At 43.4% G+C, this 20786-nt stretch overlaps 1 protein-coding gene across 2 annotated transcripts in view; it reads left to right on the forward strand.

Annotated features, from left to right (window-relative positions):
* Window positions 1-18773, forward strand: part of LOC115477376 (chloride channel protein C-like) — a 284847-nt gene extending 266074 nt beyond the window's left edge. For both annotated transcript variants that reach the window (XM_030214217.1, XM_030214225.1), the window contains exons 15-16: window positions 510-605; window positions 17832-18773. In XM_030214217.1, coding sequence (XP_030070077.1) covers window positions 510-605; window positions 17832-18044 — 309 coding nt within the window. In that variant the 3' untranslated portion in view covers window positions 18045-18773. The remainder of the gene's footprint in view (window positions 1-509; window positions 606-17831) is intronic.
* Window positions 18774-20786: the final 2013 nt, after the last annotated feature.

The raw sequence follows: 20786 nt of genomic DNA on the forward strand, positions 1-20786 counted from the left end.
CGTAGAAAAGCCCAATACACACACCATTTTTTCCATTTGTTCTTTCTCCTTATTTAATAATAGTAATGGACGCTGAGCAAACCAGGCTCTTTTATATGCTTGTTGTATACATTTCTGGGTATATCCTCTTGCTTGCAGCTTTAGTTTAAGCATGGACGCTTGAATCTTAAAAGCCTCATCTGTGGAACAGATTTTGAGTGGTCATAGGAATACATTGGCATCTTTAGCATGTGCCTATTTTAGTGCGTGCTAAAAATGCCTGCATGCCTAAGTAAAGACCCCCTTAGTTTATGCATTGTTTGAGGGGTTTCCATTGTTTTCCATATTATCTGAGTTTTCACATATCCAACAATGGGTCGGTCCCGTTTATGTTGGATAAGCGAGACTTTACTGTAGTAGAAAACTTTTAACGCTTTAGGCCAAAACCTGCTCATATAATAATTTAGTAGCTTCACAACCTCCCGCTTTTTTCAGGAAAGATGAAAATCTACTCTTGCTTCTTCCATCAGATAACTGTGGAGAAATTGCGTGACATGGCACGGGTGACCAGGCTGCTGGGCCAGTATAGTACAGGTCCTGAGTATCAACAACTCTTCATCAATCTGGTGAGCATGATGCCAAGTACAAAAAACAAACATTTCCCTTCCAAGCAACGTGTTTGTTATATTTTCATCATTTGTTTATGATGGCTGTGTCAGCCGCACTGATTTACATAAACATCGCCTGTCCAGAGACGTTACATTTTCAACAAAAGGAGCAGAGTACAAACAGCATTCCTACATTTCAGTCCGTACTGTTTAGACATAACAGATGTTGATGAAATAAGCCAAAAGGAGAATACAACAAAGGGGATCATTTGAAAGGGGGGGTGTTTGATTAGAACGCATTCCGGATTGACAACATGATACAATGTTAATAGAATACATCATTTGGATGTCATTTATGGTTCCTATGTAAGTGTAAAACAAATGTGAAGCAATGGGCTTGAGTGCTCTTTCTGTAAACGGACGCCTGTGCAGCCAGTTAGGAGTAAATTCTTTCCTTCCCTCTGTCTCTCTTTACTTTTACTGCAACAACTAGCCATATGTTGTATTTGTTTGTGAATGAGATGGCTATCTAGATCTCGAAACATCTATCAGGCTGCTGGACCTCACTTTGAACGGGCTGTGTGGGCATTGCCGCGTGGCATTAGTAAATAGGGGGGAGGGTAACTTGGCAGCAGTCTCCTGTGAGTTTGACTCTGGTAGAGGTAGTTTGGATTTAATTAATTTTTTTAGAGAGTTCTTCAGACAATATTACCTCACATGCTACTCTCGTGGTCACGTTTTTGGCTGAAAGATAAGCTGACAGTTTTGAAGAACTGTTTAAAAAAGAAAGAATTCCTGTTTTGTGGTCAGAAGATTCAAGTTTTGCCAGATGTGGCGAAACATTTCTTGATATGAAAGCGTACATGCTGGCAGTTGGGGATACGTTTTATTAAGTTTACCCTATAAGTGTCTAATGTCCTGACAGAAGAAGACGTTTCCGTACAATATTCAAAGTGATTTAAGCAGGCAGGAGAGTCTCCTGCTTTCTTAAATTGCTCAGGGTTACCCAACTGTCGACATTCAGCAGCACTTAACTGGGCATGCCGCTGAATATCAGCTCTGTCCTGCATAAAAGAGTGGGCAGGTCAGGGGCGGTACAGGGGGCGGCATAGAGAAGAAGCCGGCAGTTAAGCAGGTGTTGGCAATATTCAGTTTTTGGGGAGCAGTAGGGGGACTTGGAGGGCTCCAGAAAGCTTTTAAATAGTTATGGAGGTTCCTTCCAATATAAGCTCTGGTGGTTATTCAGTGCCAGGGCCTGCTTATGTTCTGGCACAAAATATCTGGGGCTAATTTAGCTGGCCATGGTCAGTGCTTAAAAAAACTCTGACTGTCGCTGGTTGAATATTATTCACTTTGTGTTTTATTATTCAACACAATTAGAAAGTTTTCTTTTTGATAAAACTACTCAATTGTCTTTTTTTTTAATTGGCTGAGGGGGTGGGGGATGAAGGGTCTGTAGGAAGCGAAGCCACTAATTGTATGAGGTTAGTTAATCTTCTTTGCTTGCCTTTATATATTTTCTTTATATTTAGCCTTCCACTCTTCTCTTAATGTGGGCTTAATTTCCAATTGTTTCTCTAATTCTTTAATTGTAAATTTTGGGGTTGATACCATCACAGACTACTAAAGTGAAAGCTAGCTATTTTTTGGCCAGTTTGTGGGTAGAGTCAGCACTTATGTGATAAAGGGCCGATATTCAGCACTTAACTTCCTAAGTTTGGCAGCTAAATCACACTTCATAAAAGTCAGTCCTATCTCTGTGGTCCCTTTACAAAGGCGCACTAAAATGCATCCTGCATTACTTTTAGCAGGTGATTTTTCCCACGCGCTCAGGCCACCTCTTAGGACATTTGCCAAAAAGCCTATTCTATTTTTGGCAATTATGGCCAGGCGCTAAGTCCAAAATTACTGCCTGGCCATTTACCTTGTGAGCCCATACCACCTCCTGTTTACTTGGCGGTAAGGGCTCATGCGCTAACCCTGCGGTAGAAAATGGAAAATGATTTTCTACTGCAGGAAACTGTGTATCAGAATGACCGCCGGTCTCCTGCGCTACCCCGATGGTAGGGTTGATTTGGCGCAGGCTACCCACACAGTAGCCCTAATGCATCTTTGTAAAAGGGGCCCTTTATGCAGGTGTCGCTTATGTGGTTAAGTGCTGAATTTCACATTTAACTGCATAAGAGATAGCCGGTTGCATAAACCCAGATATGCAGTGCCACTAGATTGTGAGCCATCCAGGGACAGGGAAATACAGTGTACCTGAATGTAACTCACCTGCAGCTACTACTGAAAAAGGGAGGGAGATTACTTGTCTTAGTGTGTATTGTATTTTTGGGGTTATGGGTGGGAATTGTCCTCCCTAGTGTGGTGGGAATTGCCCACATGGGAATTTGTGGGTGAGAATTGTCTGATGGGAACTGACCTAGAACCACCTGGACATGGCCCCGCCTTGAATATCCAGGAATAACGGTGGCAATTTTTTTGGAGACTCAGTAGTTTCCTATATATTTCCAGCTAGGGGTACAAATTCTTTCCTTCTTTCCGTCCTTCCTTAAAAAAAAAAAAAAAAAGCAGAAATGGGAAAAAAGGGGGTACAGAAAAAAAAAATACAGGTTTGATACTTTTCCCACCAATAAAATGGCTTCTACTCTTTCTTATCCTATCCCCAGGTGTTCACAGGACAGGAGCAATCCCCATTTGCTCCTGCACGGCTGGTGCTCTTTATTAAAATAGTGTGCACCATTTTGAATGTTTGCTGTATAAGAAAATGATCCTGGCCCTAAGATGCCTGATACAATTTTGATAAACATCAGTAGGCCAGAGTGCTTCATGAAGACCCATGAATGGAGCTAGAGGGATGGTTGAAAAGATGTTTTTTGAGATCTGAATGCTGTATCATTTATCCACTTTTGCCATGTCACAGGAATACAGTCTTCTGATATTAGCACTGTTTATATCTAGCTATATTTCCCATAATTTTCAAATGCAGCATATGATGTAATCATAAATCAGCTCTTTGCCTGCAAGTGATTCTTTCTAGACTTGACATTGTTTACTAAGCAAGGACTGTTCTATAATCAATGTCAGATCCTCAGAGACTTTTAATTTCTTTTGCACCTTTGGGTTCCGGCTCAGACCAACTAACCTGTAGTGTGCTATATAATCCCTTGAACCTTTATTCACAACTCCTAAGGTTTATTCCATTTTGAACTTTCTAAAATCCCTGTTCTAAATCATCAGAATAACAGTTCAGTGGATTAAAATGTTGTACCTTTATTTGCCTAAGTGTGATTTCCAAATTTTTCTAGAGACTTGATAATTTCTGATCAAAATATTGCCAAAATGTTTCCCCACTATTACCAATGAAAAATAGTACCAAGAAATTAGTCTAATATCATTTTTTGTCATTTGCTTCCTTTACAAGATGTAAGACCTGATTTTACATATAGTATCAAAAAGCATGATGCTCATCTTAGGGTTTGCACAGTTATCCAAGTATTTTACAAAATGCTTATTGAGCATGGAGTCTTTCGTAAAGGAGGATTAGCCAAATGGTTAGTGCCGTGGGCTTTGATCCTGGCAACCTGGGCTCAATTCCCACTTCAGCTCCTTGTGAACTTAGACAAAGTCACTTAACCTTCCATTTCCTCAGGTACAAAAACTTGTGAGCCCTCTAGAGACAGAAAACTACTTACATATAATGTGTACAGTGCTGCATATATCTAGTATGTCTAACAGCACTATAGAAATGATCAGTAGTAGTAAAATATGTATAAAGACATTGGAATCAACACATGGTACTTCCAGGCCCCAGACTGCATAACTTGAAGTTACTACACACAGTACTTTTTATTTTTTTCTCCTTGTGGAGGAGTAGCCTAGTGGTTAGTGCAGCGGACTCTAATCCTGGGGAACTGGGCTCGATTCCCACTGCAGCTCCTTGTGACTCTGGGCAAGTCACTTAACCCTCCATTGCCCCAGGTACAAATAAGTACCTGTATATACTTTATCTTTGCTTCATTTACAATTTCTCATTCATAATAGATTTTCTAAATGTTAAACATCCATAGCTATCCCAGTATGTTTATGATATTGTATTGTAAAATTGGATTCTTACAACAGATTACTTTCTTATGCATTATTCTTTGTTATGTATCCTATACTATTTATTGTAAGCTACATTGAACTCAAACTTGTTTGGGATAATGTGGGATATAAATGTCACAAATAAATAAATTAATAATAACCCTTAAATTCCATATATGACATCACTTTTCTGCCAAATTGCATACTATAGAGCATTCAGTCCCCTTTTACCCACCCATAAGACCTCAGTTTTATGAAAATTCAATTCAAGCAAATTTTTGCTCATCCACTTAAGGATTATTTTCTACCTGTGATAAGGGTTTGCATCTAATGCATGTTAACTGCAAAACTACTACTATTACTACTACTACTTATCATTTCTATAGTGCTACTAGACATACGCAGTACTGTACACTTGAAAATGAAGAGTCAGTCCCTGCTCGACAGAGCTTACAGTCTAATTAGGACAGACAAACAGGACAAACAAGAGATAAGGGAATATTAAAGTGAGGATCATAAAATAAGGGTTCTGAACAAGTGAATAAGGGTTAGGAGTTAAAAGCAGCATCAAAAAGGTGGGCTTTTAGCTTAGATTTGAAGACAGCCAGAGATGGAGCTTGACGTACCAGCTCAGGAAGTCTATTTCAGGCATATGGTGTAGCAAGATAAAAGGAACGAAGTCTGGAGTTAGCGGTGGAGGAGAAGGGTGCAGATAAGAGAGATTTACCCAGTGAACAGAGTTCCCGGGGAGGAATGTAGGGAGAGATGAGAGTGGAGAGGTACTGAGGAGCTGCAGAGTGAATGCACTTATAAGTCAATAAGAGGAAATTTGAACTGTATGCGGAAACGGATAGGAAGCCAATGAAGTGACTTGAGGAGAGGGCTAATATGAGCATAACGACACTGGCGGAATATTAGTCATGCAGCAGAATTTTGAACAGATTGAAGAGGAGAAAGATGGCTAAGTGGGAGACCTGTGAGAAGCAAGTTGCAATAGTCTAAGCGAGAGGTGATAAGAGTGTGGATGAGGGTTCTGGTAATGTGCTCAGAAAGGAAAGGGCGAATTTTGGTGATATTATAGAGAAAGAAATGACAGGTTTTGGCAGTCTGCTGAATATGTGCAGAGAAGGAGAGGGAGGAGTCGAAGATGACCCCAAGGTTACGAGCTGATGAGACAGGAAGGATGAGAGTGTTATCCACAGAAATAGAGAATGGGGGAGGAGGAGAGGTTGGTTTAGGGGGAAAGATAAGAAGCTCAGTCTTGGTCATGTTTAGTTTCAGATGGTGCTGAGACATCCAGGTAGCAATGTCAGACAGGCAGGCTGATACGTTGGCCTGGATTTTGACTGAGATTTCTGGTGTGGAGAGGTAGATCTTGGAGTCATCAGCGTAAAGATGATACTGAAAACCATGGGATGAGATCAGAGTACCAAGGGAAGAAATATAGATGGAGAAAAGAAGAGGTCCCAGGACACATCCCTGAGGTACACCAACTGACCGTGGGATAGAAGTAGAGGAGGATCCACTAGAGTATACACTAAAGGTACGCTGGGAGAGATAAGAAGAAAACCTTTGGATCTGACCAGGAACAGATCATTATGGACTTTAGCAAGCACTGTTTCAGTTGAATGAAGGGGGCAAAAGCCAGATTGAAGTGGATCAAAAATAGCTTGAGATGTAAGAAAGTCAAGGCAACGGCGGTGAACAGCACGTTCAAGTATTTTGGATAGGAAAGGGAGGAGGGAGATGGGGCAATAGTTGGAAGGACAGGTAGGGTCCAATGAAGGTTTTTAAAGGAGTGGTGTGACTACAGCATGTTTGAAGGCATCAAAAACAGTCACAGTGGAAAGTGAAAGATTGAGGATATGACAGATAAAAGGGATGACAGTAGGAGAGATAGTGTTAAGTAGATGGGTGGGAATAGGATCAGAGGAACAGGTAGTTAGTTTCAAGGAGGAAAGATCCTCTTCAGTGATTTCAGAAAAGGAAGAGAAGGAGGCAGGGGTTGGAGGGTTGAAAGAATGGACTAAGGGAAGGAGAGGTGGAAGTGACCTGGTTGAGAATTCAAGTTTAATCTTGTGAACCTTATCATAAAAGTACTCAGCCACAGTCTGGGGGGGAAGTGAAGGAGGAGTTGGAGGTGAAGGCACTTTAAGGAGAGAGTTCAGTGTGTCAAAGAGATGTCGAGGGTTTGAGCCAATAGAATTTGTCAACTGGATGTAATAGTCCTGTTTGGCAAGTAAAAGAGCAGACTGGAAGGAGGTCAGCAAGAATTTGAAATGTATAAAGTCAGCATGGGCATGGGATTTCAGCCAAAGGCTGCATTAGATATAAAACCTCCATAGCAACAGTTGGGGGGAATTTCTAGGACCTTTTGGAGGGCTACCATGCACTTAACACAGACATAGTTCACTACCAGATAATCATGGTCTATGCTGCCCATTAACAACCCATTCCACACCCTCTAATGACAGCGATGAGGTATAGTCCATGTCTGGGAGATGGTTGCTTACACTGAAGCAGGGGTGTAGCCAGCAGTCTGTTTCGGGGGGGGGGGGGGCGCTCAGAGGTGGACTGGGGGGGCCATGGATTTCCTCTGCTCTCCACCCCCTCATGCAGATCCAGCATCTCTCCTCACCCTCCCATGTGGATCTAGCATCAATCTCTGCTGCTGCTCGCTTGTGCTCCCCCCTCTCCCATGTGGGTCTGGCATCTCTCTGTTCCCCTCCCTGGTGGTCCTCCAGTCCTGGTGTGTGACTGGTATAGCCAGTGAAACAGACTGCCTGCAGCTGGTCCTGCTGGAGCCCTTTCTTCTGTTACATTTGTCCACAGGAAGTTACATCAGAGAAGGTGCAACAGAGGAAAGGCCCCAGCAGGACCAGCTGCAGCCAGTCTGATTTACTGTCTCTGCTAGTCACATGCTGTGAGGTGGGGGGGGGGGGGGGAGACAGAGAGAGAGAGAGAGAGACACTGGATCTGCATGGGGATGGGGGAGCGAGCAGGAGTGAACAGTTGCAGAGATTGATGCTGGACCCACATGATGGGGTAAGGGGAGGAGGAGCTGATATGAGCCCAAAGTGGGGGTCCAGGCCCCCAAGCCCCCCCCCCAATTGAAGTCATATTCCGGTAGTCTGGCCACTATCAGATATGTGATGCATTCTAATAAAATACAGGCATAATGACAGGAGCCTGAGAAGCTTGAGAAGACATTAGTGATGAGACTCTAGACATTGCAGACTGCTTGCAACATGAAAGAGTGAAAGGTCTTCTGTTACAGAAGCTTGCCTCACTCCTTTAGTTGTCCCACACTAATGGGAAGGTGCCATTTCATAGAACTCAGTCATAGTTTGTGCAGCACATCCAAAGAGAATGCAGTATACTCAGTGGTGTGACTGAGGAAGGCCGTTAGAAACTGATCAATTCAGAAGGATGGGGCTGACTAAATGATGTCAACTGTGGTCATCAGACTTGAGTGGAAACTGCCTGTAACTCACAAGGCAAGGGCTGTGGTGACTTCCAGGGGGAAGTCTACAATTGTAGGTCTCAATGCTGCATGGTAAGAGCCTATTCTACAATGGTGTCTGGGTGCCCAAATTCCATTATAGAATCTTAGAGTAATCTTACATTTTGGCATATGCAGTTACACCAGCCAAAGGCCTAATGTAACTAGGCACGCCTAAATGGTATTCTATAAGTGAGGCATGTCCATATCTGACCCATGCTCTACCTATGAGTATGTCTCCCTTGCATTTACATGCTATGCCACGTATGTGCCCTTATAGAATAATGCTTACAGCGCTTACATGCGAAGCACTGATTACACATTTACATGCACAAACAGGCACACACCTTTGAGCAACTTGTTATAGAATTGTTCTTTATGTGTATTGGCATGAACTGTCTCCACTGTGTGGCCGACTACAGCTCAGGCTCAAGTTGCCGGGACAGGAGAAGAATGGTCTGCTTCTCGAAGCCGAACCATTTCCTTCAGTAGATCCAAAAACTGGATCCTTGGCCTATAAATTCTGCTGTAAGGATGTAAGCTCCTGGCCTTCATCTGTGGGTTCTGCCTACTGAGCACAAATGTGTGGAGAAACCTGACATTTATTTACTAAGCTGCAGTAAGCACTAATGCGTGTTTACCACAGGTTAAAAAGCACCACTGTGCTCAGGTGTCCTGCAGTAGTTTTGGGATCAGCAATTGCTACCCATGCACTAAAAAATAGAATTCATTTTTTAGCACTGGGGGCGTCTGTGGGTGGAGATTAAGTATGTGTACTAACTGATTAGCATGTGGTTGATTAATGAGCCCTTACCTCCTACAAAATAGGGGAAATTAGTACGTGGCCATTAATAGTAAAACTGGAAAATGGGGCCATTTTAGTGTCATGGGGCCACGGAGGCCTGGGCCCCCGTAGATTTGGCCCTGGACCCCCCCTTCCGATGATCCTCTTGACCCCCCTCCCGCCGCCAACCTGCCATCACCGTCGCCTACCTTTGCTGGCAGGGGACCTCAACCCCTGCCAGCCGAGGTCCTCTTCTTCCGGCGCAAGGACCTCGGCTAGTGGGGGTTGGGGTCCCCCGCCAGCAAAGGTAGGCGGCGGTGGCGGCGGGGCAGGGTTGGCAGCGGGAGGGGGGGTCGAGAGGGTCATCGGTGGGGGGTTCAAAGTTGTTGTTGGTGGTGGCGGGGGGGGGGGGGTTGGCAGCGCCAGGGGGGGGCTAAAATGTGCCCCCTCCACCTCGGGCTCTGAACCCTCCTCCCGCCAAAGTCTGGCTACACCCCTGGCTAAAAGTGGCCTCAGTGCGCATGAAAGATCCACGCTGGGGATAGTGCAAACCACTTTTTAGCATGGCTTTGTGAAAGGGCTCTTTTATTTATTTATTTATTTAACTCACATGTTGTTAGTTGTCGTTCAAGGCAAGTTACATTCAGGTGCAGTAGGTATTTCCCTGTCCCCAGATGGCTCACAATCTAGGTCTTGTTCTTTAGCAAGATCCCACTGTTCGTGCCTTGCAACACACATAGACAGAGATATCTACTTCCACACAAAGACCAAAACCCAGAAAACAGGATCAAATGGAAAAGAGGGAGAAAAAGGAGGGGAAAAAAGAGCAGAGGGGAGGGTTAGAAGAGGTTCTAAGATCTATGGAGACTAAACAGAGATAGGACAAAGGTTAATAGACTATAATAATCAGGAAACACAACTGCAAGCAAATCTCGTCTGACAAACACCTAACCCAACATCAAGTCAAAAAAGACATTTGTGGTGTTCTTGATTTATAGCAGGTGTAAAAGCCGTTGTTTAAATTTGTGCGACTATGTAAAGCATATACAATCTGAATGAACACCCTAAGAGGGGCATAATCGAACAGAAACGCCTATCTCCATGGGCGTTTATCTCCGAGAACGGGTCCGTGAAGGGGCGGACCCAAGCGTATTTTCGAAACAATTAGACGTCCATGTTTTATTCGCCAAGTTGTGAGCTGGGCATTTTTGCTTTTCAGCGATAATGGACAATGAAATCGCCCAGCTCAAAAACGAATAAATCCAAGGCATTTGTTCGTGGGAGGGGCCAGGAGTCGTAGTGCACTGGTCCCCCTAACATGCCAGGACACCAACCAGGCACCCTAGGGGGCACTTTTACAAAAACAGAACAAAAGGTAAAAGAGCTCCCAGGTGCATAGCACCCTTCCCTTGTGTGTAGAGCCCCCCAAATCCCCCTCAAAACCCACTGCCCACAAGTCTACACCATTACTATAGCCCTAAGGAGTGAAAGGGGGCACCTACATGTGGGTACAGTGGGTTCGGGGGGGGGGGTTGGACGACTAAGCATTAAGCAGCACAATTGTAACAGGTAGGGGGGGGATGGGCCTGGGTCCACCTGCCTGAAGTCCACTGCACCCCCTAACAACTGCTCCAGGGACCTGCATACTGCTGCCAGGGATGTGGGTATGACATTTGAGGGTCAAAATAAAAAGTTGTGAAACATCATTTTTTGTGGTGGGAGGGGGTTTATGACCACTGGGGGAGTCAGGGGAGGTCATCCCCGATTCCCTCCAGTGGTCATCTGGTCATTTAGGGCACTTTTTGGGGCCTTATTCGTGAAAAAACAGGGTCCAGGAAAAGTGCCCTAAATTCTAGCTAAAAACGCATACTTTTGTCCCATTATCTGTGAAATGCGCCCATCTCTGTTCGGCAGATAACCACGCCCCAGTTCCGCCTTTGCCACACCTCTGACACGCCCCCATCAACTTTGTCCGCATCCGCGACGGAGTGCAGTTGAAAACGTCCAAAATCGGCTTTCGATTATACCGCTTTAATCGTTTTTGTGAGATAAACGCCCATCTCCCGATTTAGGTCGGAACTTGGGCGTTTTTCTCGTTCGATTATAAGCTGGTAAGTATCCCTACTTAGGGGACTTGTAAAACCCACATGAAGCTGTCTATGCTCAGAATTAGCACCTTTTCTAAAATCACTACTTACATGTATGCAATTTTTTTGTGTATAAACCTACTATATATACATGCTAATGGGGCACAAGTATTCTAAAGTATTCTAGTTGGTCATTTTACTAATATTATGCTTATGGAGTGGAGGAGTAGCCTAGTGGTTAGTGTAGTTGACTGTGATCATGGGGAACTGGGTTCAATTCACACTGTATCCCCTTGTGACTCTGGGCAAGTCACCTAATTCTCCATTGCCTCAGGTACAAATAAGTACCTGTATATATTACATAAGTACATAAGTAATGCCACACTGGGTTAAAGACCAAGGGTCCATCGAGCCCAGCATCCTGTCCACGACAGCGGCAAATCCAGGCCAAGGGCACCTGGCAAGCTTCCTAAACGTACAAACATTCTATACATGTTATTCCTGGAATTGTGGATTTTTCCCAAGTCCATTTAGTAGTGGTTTATGTATATATTATGTAAACCACTTTAAATGTAGCTGCAAAAACCACAGAAAGGTGGTATATTGTATAAATTTTATGTTAAACTTATACTTCTTTGGGTGAATCTCTTCATAAAGGAGGTTAATAAATCCCAATAAATAAATAAATAAACTTGACTTCATATTTAAACCGAAGCAGAGCCATGGTAGTTGGCATGGATGGGCCGTATGGTCTTCATCTGCTGCCATTTTCTGTGTTTCTATATTTGTAATGATTAGTTTTATAGCACCTACACAGGGGGAACATTCAGGATGTCATAAATGGTTGTGAAATTGAATACTCAACTATAAAATACCTAGAGTAATAAATATTTGGTATTTTACTGTTTTACAACAGAGATCTCAGAGAGAATCAAGGAAGTTTAGTTTTAACTTTCCCAATCTGTGGCATTTCAGCTCGTTCAAGTCATAGTTTCTTAGAGTGAACCTGATCATGGAGAGGAAGTGATCATTAAAACTGAGTTATAGGGTACTTTTTATTGTTTCAGCAATGGAAATTTAAAGTGAAAATTCACTCTTCTCTTGCCTCCCCTGTAACACACATACATACATTCATATTTTTTCTCTTAGAAGTGGGAGCAATATTCCAAGAAAAACATTGAAGGAATGCTATGAGAACCGGTTTTCAGATTATATTGAACTATCCACTGGTTGCTCTTGTTAATCTCCAATAAGAATAAACAAACATACACCATTCCCTAATACACAAAGAAGGCAATTCTATAACACCTTCTCTTACATAAGCACACAGTTGTGGAATGCATTACCTACAGCCCTGAAAACCATTGACGAAATAACTAATTTTCGCAAATCTCTGAAGACACATCTCTTCAACAAGGCCTACAAAGAGAACCCATAACCTTACAAAACTACCTCACCAACCCACCCAGTTATTAAAGTCCACCTTCTATACTAGCCTGCCTAACACCTTTCTTCTCTCTTTCATTACTTAATCTTAGTACATTACTAATTGTATCTGATATCCTGCTATGTCTTACCAAAACTCTGTAAGCCACATTGAGCCTGCAAATAGGTGGGAAAATGTGGGATACAAATGCAATAAATAAATAAATACAATGCCTATTAAATGTGTTGGTTGTGGCACCTATTTTAAGCCTATTTCATAAAGAAAAGTAGGCACCTGTTTTTCTTTATAGATTACTACAGGGCTGGCTGAAAATGAGCGTCATCATATATATGCTTTAGAAAGGTTTTTAAATCATTCTTATTTGACTAAGTAAAGTTCTGTTGCTCTAATTATTCTAGAAAGATTTGTATGTGCTCTGTTTGACTAATGATCTGCAATTTTTATATGCTTATATTTTTTTATATATCCCCCAAATGTTGGAGGTTATCTGATCTTTTAACAGCTATGAATCCCTAGTGGAAAATGGTGGTATACAAAACTTGAATGGAATAGAAAGGGACTGTGATGCCCTGAACCATCCTTTGCTTTGGTGACCTCTCCCCCCTATTGGTGCACACCTTTCCCTCTTCGAGATCCCCCACAACAGCTAGCCAGCCAGCCCAGATGCATAATCCTGAATCTCTCCAGGAGTACCAGGGGCAACAGGTACAGATTCGATACCCACTTTCTCCTCCACTGGTGGTTGCTGTCTTCAAAATGGCATCACTAGGTCAAGACACCAAAATAAATGAAAAAAAAAAAAGCCCCTTTATATCCGCTTGACCCTAGCTGTAATACTCTAAGACTGACACTAGGGGTCAGCAGCATCATTTTGAAAAAGTTCTCTAGAACAGGGGTAGGCAACCTTTAGGGCAGCATGAATATCAGCACTCTCCCTAGCAGGCTGGAAATGCACAGAGCTCCATAGACCTTCTATAATAAATAGGTAAAAATGTAACTAAAAGCAATGGAGACAAACTGCTAGGGTGGTTATTCTGAAAATATTTCTGAAATACAATATTTAAAATTGCCACAACTCTGGTTGACATTTTCTGTGTATATTTCCTGTGATCTAACAGGCTGCATTTGGCCCACAGGCTCCTTGTTGCCCACCCCTGCTTTAGAACATCAATACACCTACTGGGAAAACTAAACTAGTTGGATTACTAAATATTCCTACAAAGAATCCTATTGCTAACAGAATACCTGATCTTAGTTGCACACATAAAACATAGATATTTATTTAGATTTTGCTCATACCTTTGTCAGTAGTAGCTCAAGGTGAGTTACATTCAGGTACACTGGATATTTCTGTGTCCCAGGAGGGCTCACAATCTAAGTTTGTACCTGAGGCAATGGAGGGTTAAGTGACTTGCAGCAGTGGGATTTGAACCGCCATTTCTGGATTGCAAGACTGGTGCTCTAACCACTAGGCACTCCTCCACTGAGATAGAACCTGAGAGAGTACAAAATACTTGACCACAAATTTTAAATAGAAATACATACACAAAAATTAAACCGAACCACCTCACCCTCTTCTGCCCTGAGCCCCTCCATGACTCCAGCACCTCAGCCACCCCCTTGGAGATCCAGACCCCCCCCATGATTCCAGCACCTTAATTCCCCTGCAGATCCAGAGCCTCACCATTTTCTGACCACAGCACCCCCCCCCCCCCATCACACACACAAAACTCCAGCACCTCTCCTTCGCCAGCTCATTCTCCCAGCAGTAAAGCCTTACTTCTTTCCTGGCAGCGTCAGTTATAGTGAACTGTCTGGGCCAACCCAGAGCCTTTCTTCTGTAGCTGGCCTGCCCCTCTGATGAAACTTCCTGTTTATGCGAGGGAGGGAGAGCTGCAGAGGAAGGCTCCGAGTCAGCCCAGGCAGTTTGCTATGACTGCTGTTGCCAGCAAACAGGTGAGGTTTGACCACTGGGGGAGGGGGCTGGCAAAGGAGAGGCACTAGAGTTGTGGGGGGTGGGATGTGGTCAGAAGAGGGTGAGGCTGTGGATCCATGGGGGGGGGACTGGGGTGCTGGAGTCATGGGGGGCTCTGGATGTGCAAGGGAGAATGGATGAGGTGCTGGAGTCATGGAGAAGCTCAGAGCAGAAGAGGGTGATGTGCTGGAGTCATAGGAGAGGCTGAGGGCAGAAGAGGGTGGGGTGCTGGAGTCTTTGGGGATGCTCAGGGCACAACAGGATGAGATGCTGAAGTCTTGATGGAAGTGCAAGGCAGAAAAGGGTGAGGCTCTGGATCCATGGGGGGGGGGGGGGGGACTGAGGTGCTGGAGTCATGGGGGGCTCTGGATCTGCAAAGGAAGATGGCTGAGGTGCTGGAGTCATGGAGAGACTCAGAGCAGAAGAGGGTGAGGTGCTGGAGTCACAGGAAAGGCTGAGGGCAGAAGAGAATGGGGTGCTGGAGTCTTTGGGGAGCCTCAGGGCAGAAGAGGGTGAGGTGCCAGAGTTTTGGTGGGAGATCAGGGTAAAAGAGAGTGAGGTGCTGAAGTCTTGGGGGGAGCTCAAGGCAGAAGAGGGTGAGGTGCTAGAGTAGTGGGAGGGGGTTCAGGGCAGAAAAGGGTGAGGTTCTGGAGTCACACGGGAGGGCTGAGATGCTGGAGTCATGGGGAGCTCAGGGCAGAAGAGTGTGAGGTGCTGGAGTCATGGGGGCTGAGGTGAGGTGAAAGGACTGAGGGAAGAAGAGGGTGAGGTACTGGGGGACTGAGGCAAGATGAGGGAGAGGTGCTGCCTTGTAGGGGGCGCTCAGAGAGGACAGGGGAGGTGGAGGCAAGGGGGAAGAGATGCTGGACCTGCAGGAGTAGAGGTACAGGACAGATGCTGGACCTGTGAAGGGTAAGGGAATAGGAGAGAGGGGTGAGATACTGGACTGTGGGGAGGGAACTGAGGAAAGGGGGATCCTGCAGGCTGTGAAAAGAGGGAGGAAGAGAGTGAGAGTAAGAGCAAGATCCTGGATTGTGGGGGATGGAGGGAAGAGAGGGAGAGAGACATTGGACCCACAGGAGATGCGGCTATACAAACCCTAATGCTTTGCTCCTTCCTGGATTGTGTAGGTGGTAAACAGCACTTAGTAAGCTTTCACTTCCAGCGCATGGTTTGCCATATATACAACCCAGGAAGGAGCACAGCATCAAGATTTATGTAGCTGTGTATACTGCTGCTAGGCTGGGTTTCCTCTGGTCACTATCTCATCCAAGTTACAGCCTTACTGAATATTAAAGCTGCAATTGTTTTTTTTTTTTTTTGGGGGGGGGGGGGTAGAAAGAGAGGGGGCAAGAAGCTGCTGGACCAAAAGGGGAAATGGGAAAGAGAGGGAAGATGGAGTTGCTAGATCACAGGGGTGAAAGGGAACAGAGAGCTGTTGCACCACAGGGGTGGAGGGGAAGGGAGAGGGAACAGGAAAAGGCTGGACCAAACGGGTAGAAGAGTGAGGAAGGGGATAGAGAGATCCTGGATTATAGGGGTGGAGTAGACAGAAGAACAGGAGATGCTGGGCTACAAGTATGGGTGAAGAATGAGAGAGGAGATGCTGGGCTATAAGGGTGAGGGAGGGGTGATGTTTGTTATAGTGAAACCACGTGCGAGAGCCCATGGGGATTCTCAAGGATAGGAGTGAAAGGATGATGATGAGTGCAGAGGGTAGAGGTATAGTAATGGGTAAAAGAGAAGGGAATAGGAAGCCAGGAAGGAGTGAGTTAGGAAAGCTAGGGGGTGAGAGAAGGATATGGAAAGTTGTTAGGTAAGTGAAATATAGCTGGAGGATTGAAGAGTGAGATGGAATCTGATTAGGCAGAAGGAAAGGATAGAGAGGAAATAGGTCAGAGAAAGATGTATTGAGGAAATGGAAGAAGATAGGGGGGAAGTGGGGAAAGGACAAATGGACAGCACTCACTAGAAAGAGAGCAGAAGACAGGAAAGCATAAAAGAGAAATTAGGACCAACATGCTTTAAAAAATAAAATGCTCAGACAACAAAGGTAGAAAAAAATGTTTTATTTTGAATTCATTAGATGGAATATACAGTATTAGCTTTATGAAATGTGCAACATCGATGTGTTTGTATTTTGTTCATGGGAAATGCATTTCTGTTTTTATTTCTCCTGTGTTGTGGTACATGCCTAGTTTGACTTCTTGGAGTTCCCAGTTCCATTTTTGTCCTCCTGTTTCTATTTCTAATTTGTGATCCCTTGTTCTGTACTTGATGAGAGTTTGTCTATGTTTTGTGTGTGACTAAGGTGTGGTATTCTGTTTGCATGTAGTTTCTATGTAGAACTCTGTAGCAGTCCCTCTTGTTCTGTTTTACTTGTAGTAGGTGTACTGGTGTTCTACGGCCCAAGTAATATTTGTAGTGCTGCCTGTTCTTAAGTAAGGTTCATGTTGTTTGAATCATAGGAATTAGTGCTACTGTTGTATGGTAGATTTGCTACACGTATTTTGAGTTAGAATTTTTTTCAGGTTTTGTATTTTACAACATGCCTGGTAGTGGAGAGATTTATGTTGCTATTACACTCCAATGACATGAGAATCATAATTTTATTTATTTGTTTATTTTTGTATGGTAACGTCCATGGAGAAAATGTGCTGGTTATGATCTGTACCTGTTGTTGGGGGGAGATTGAGTATTTGTGGATGCAGAGCATGTTTACATTTAATTCATAAGAATTGCCATACTGTATCAGAGCAAAGATCCATGAGGGTCATGTATACAGTGTGCCATTTATGTGAGCATCGTCCATCAGGTATGTCCTGACTGAAAAAAGGTCGAGAACCACTGACCTACAAGAATCCAGCATGTACAACAGAATCCAGGACACTGGTTGACAGGGTAGAGAGAGCTGAAAAGAATAGAAGAATTTTTTGGATAGATACTCTTTGGTCCCTCTGCCCCCCCCCCATCAAGTTTTCTTTCTCTGTCCTGTCTGTTGCTCTGCTTTGCAAATGTTGCTACAATGACATAAAGAATAATTGAAATCTTCCCTTAAAGCTTAATTTTTCTCAGTGGGTTTTCCAGAATCCTTAGCTATCTAACTTCTTTTTTTCTTCCGCCTATGTTGAGCATGGTCTCCAGTGGCAAGAGCCACAATTTGTGTGTGCCTACTTCCTGACTTTCCCCTCTGATACGTATTCTTTGCCCCTGGTTTGTCCCTATGGTATTCATGTAAGGGATATGTATGTTCTTATCCCCTTCCCTCATTTTATTGTAATATAAACCACCTAGACAAATATTTAATAGGCAGTTTATCAAATAAACTTGAACATATCAATATTTTTTTGTCTCTCTCAGAAACCATATCTGAACAAGTCAGCAGTGGCGGTACAAGCTCATTTTTCACTTCATCGCACATACATCATCTTTCGGACCCTGGGGCTTCGTCACCTGACTGTTGTCGACCTGCAGAATCAGGTTGTCGGGATGATCACCAGGAAAGATTTAACAACGTGCCAACTGATGGACAAACTAGGATTCTGTGACTCTGATGAAGATCCCTTGGACTAGAAAGAAAGGAGCCTCACTGGAAATTCTGAAATATCTTTGAAAGCAATAAGAAGAATGAAACATGATTTTTGCTAGTTGATTTGAATTATTGCACGCCTTCCTGCATTGACATGGCATGTTCCTTTGCAGTCAAGCTGTTACATTTTGGTACTAAAAACCCACCAGTATACATCATGCACCAGAAGTTAGCCCTGTGGCATCAAATACAGTCCTGGATTTCATAGCTAGTTCTTATGAAATATGCTTAATGAAATACAGACACTGAAATTCTGTATCTTAATTGGTTCCTATGGTTGATATTATCTGCCAAGAAATGTGATAACACTAAGCCAAAAAACTTCCCCAGAAAACACATTTTCTTTCATATACATATATTTAGTTAATTGAAGACTAAACAAGTAGAGCCTTATGTTAAGAAGTGACACAGAAGGGTAAAACGTTTCCTAGCAGTTATTGGCTGAAACAGCTAAGGCCTATCAAGCAAGACTTAAATTTTGGGCAAAAGGAGGGTAGAAAAGTGCAAAAAGGCCATAAAGTCAGTTTGCTTGCACACTTTTGAAATAGCAGATCTGTTGCTGAACATTTTAATCCTTGTAATGTAGAGAAGGAAAACATTTCTTCAGAATAATGTTATGAAAACGGATAGGTTTTCCTTAATTCATAGCTTTAGCACTTTCAAAGCAGCAGATAGGTTTGTTACTTTTAAAAAGTACTTAAGTAAAAAGTAAAAGTACTGGCTTCAAAAGTAGTGAAGTAAAAGTAGATTGTCTTATCCAAAAATTTTACTTAAGTAAAAATAATAAAGTATTGCTCTGAAAACTACTTTTTTTTTTTTTTTACTACAAAGTAAAATGTATCCTTAACAAGTTGGATCATAGAATCTAGTATGTTTACAAGTTAACTTTCAGAGGGTCACACTAGGTCCTTCCTAGAAAAAAAACAACACCCTGAACATTGCAGTGGGCAGAAAAACATTAATACACCTATTGCAAAACAAAATAAACTGGATTGATACAGATTAGTCCTACACATACTCTTGATGCTAACAGAATACCCCACCTTTTCCACACATGGACAGAGGTAGCCTCTCATGACGTATAAAATAAGTAACCACAAACTAAAAATAGAAATATGTAGACACAAATTAAACGGAACCCCCAAGAAGCCTACTCTGTATACAGTACAAAACCAAAGAAACAGAAACAGTGACACGTCCCTTTGTACCATGCAAAATATAAGGAGAGTAGGTGTAAATTTCAAAAACTTACATATTCAATTGCTACATTAAAAATGAACACATAAAACAAAATGAGAAAATAAAGGGGGTCTTTTATTAAAGCTTAGCTTGAGTTATCTGCAGCAGGGCCCATAGGAATAAAATGGGCCCTGCTGCAGATAACTCAAGCTAAGCTTTAGTAAAAGACCCCCTAAAGGGATGCCTTTTTATTGAACTAACATTACAGTTTTTGACTAGTTTTTGGTGGCCAAAACGTCCTTCCTTAAGTCAGGACAAGCATACTATTACAGCAGAATACTGTCCTGACCAGAAGAAGCAGGGTTTGGTCTCTGAAAGTTAGTAAAAAATGTATATAGTCCAACATAAAGGTGTCACTTTTTTTTGTATTTTTCTTTTCTTTACATTTATTAACTTTTAAAGTGGACTAACATGGCTACCGCATCCTAAAAAAAATTATTTTTTCTACCTTTGCTGTCTGTCCATTTAATTTTTCTAATTGTGTTGGTCCAAGTTTATAGTTACTGCTTTCCTGTCTTCTTTTAACTGTGTATCCAAGGGTCTCCTGGCCATGTGTCATTTTTTCCATTCTTCTTCACCTCTTCCACTATAACCAACACTGATTTGTTCCAGCTCTGTGGGTGCTTGAGCACCCCCAATTCTTTGTGTCATTTTGAAAAGTTGACTCCCCCCACCAATCTAGTCTTGCCAATTTCTCTCACTCTCTCTCCAGCCCATAGCCTCTATTTCTCCCCCCTTTTATCCAGTATCACCAGATCTCTCTCTCTCTCTCTGTCACTCTCTCTCTCTCCCCCCTCCTATTTAGTCTTGCTTCATTTTTCTCTCCCTCCCCAGCCCATAGCCTCTGTCTTTTCCCCCCTTATCCAGTGTTGCTCAATCTCTCTGTCACACTCGCTCTCTCTCTCCCCTCCAGCCTTGCCTTGTTTCTATGTTTTTCCTCACCTATCTAGTCTTGCCCAATTTCTCTCGCCCCCAGCCTCTGTCTCTCCCCTCCTTTTATCCAGTATTGCCCCATCTCTCTCTGTCATGCTCTTTCTTCATCCCCAGTTATCCAGTCTTGCCTAATTTCTCTCTTTCCCCCCTCCCCATCCACTGTGGCCTTGCAACACAGACACCCTCCCTCCCTCCCGTGCACTTCCGCTGGGCCCCCGCCATGGGAGACATATGGGGTCAGGCTTTCTGCAGCGCCACTAGTGCTTCCTGTGCCAGTCCCAGAAGTGTACATCAGAGGAGGTGGGTTCGGCACAAGAAGCGCTAGCAGTGCTGCAGAGATCCAGGTCTCACATGTCTCCCATGGTAGTTTATTATGGCAAGTCCGGCAGAGGTGCAGTGGGAGGGAGGGAGCAAACTGTGCTGCAGAGCCACGGTGGATGGGAGGGGAAAGGGAACAGGCCCTGCATGCAGTGAAGGTGCGGTTCATGCTGGGGAGGTAGCTGAGCCTGACAACCACAAAGTAATAAATAGCCAATCAACAACTGTTCTGGGCA

The sequence above is a fragment of the Microcaecilia unicolor genome, chromosome 1 (genome assembly GCF_901765095.1).
Source record: "Microcaecilia unicolor chromosome 1, aMicUni1.1, whole genome shotgun sequence".
NCBI classification, from domain to species: domain Eukaryota; kingdom Metazoa; phylum Chordata; class Amphibia; order Gymnophiona; family Siphonopidae; genus Microcaecilia; species Microcaecilia unicolor.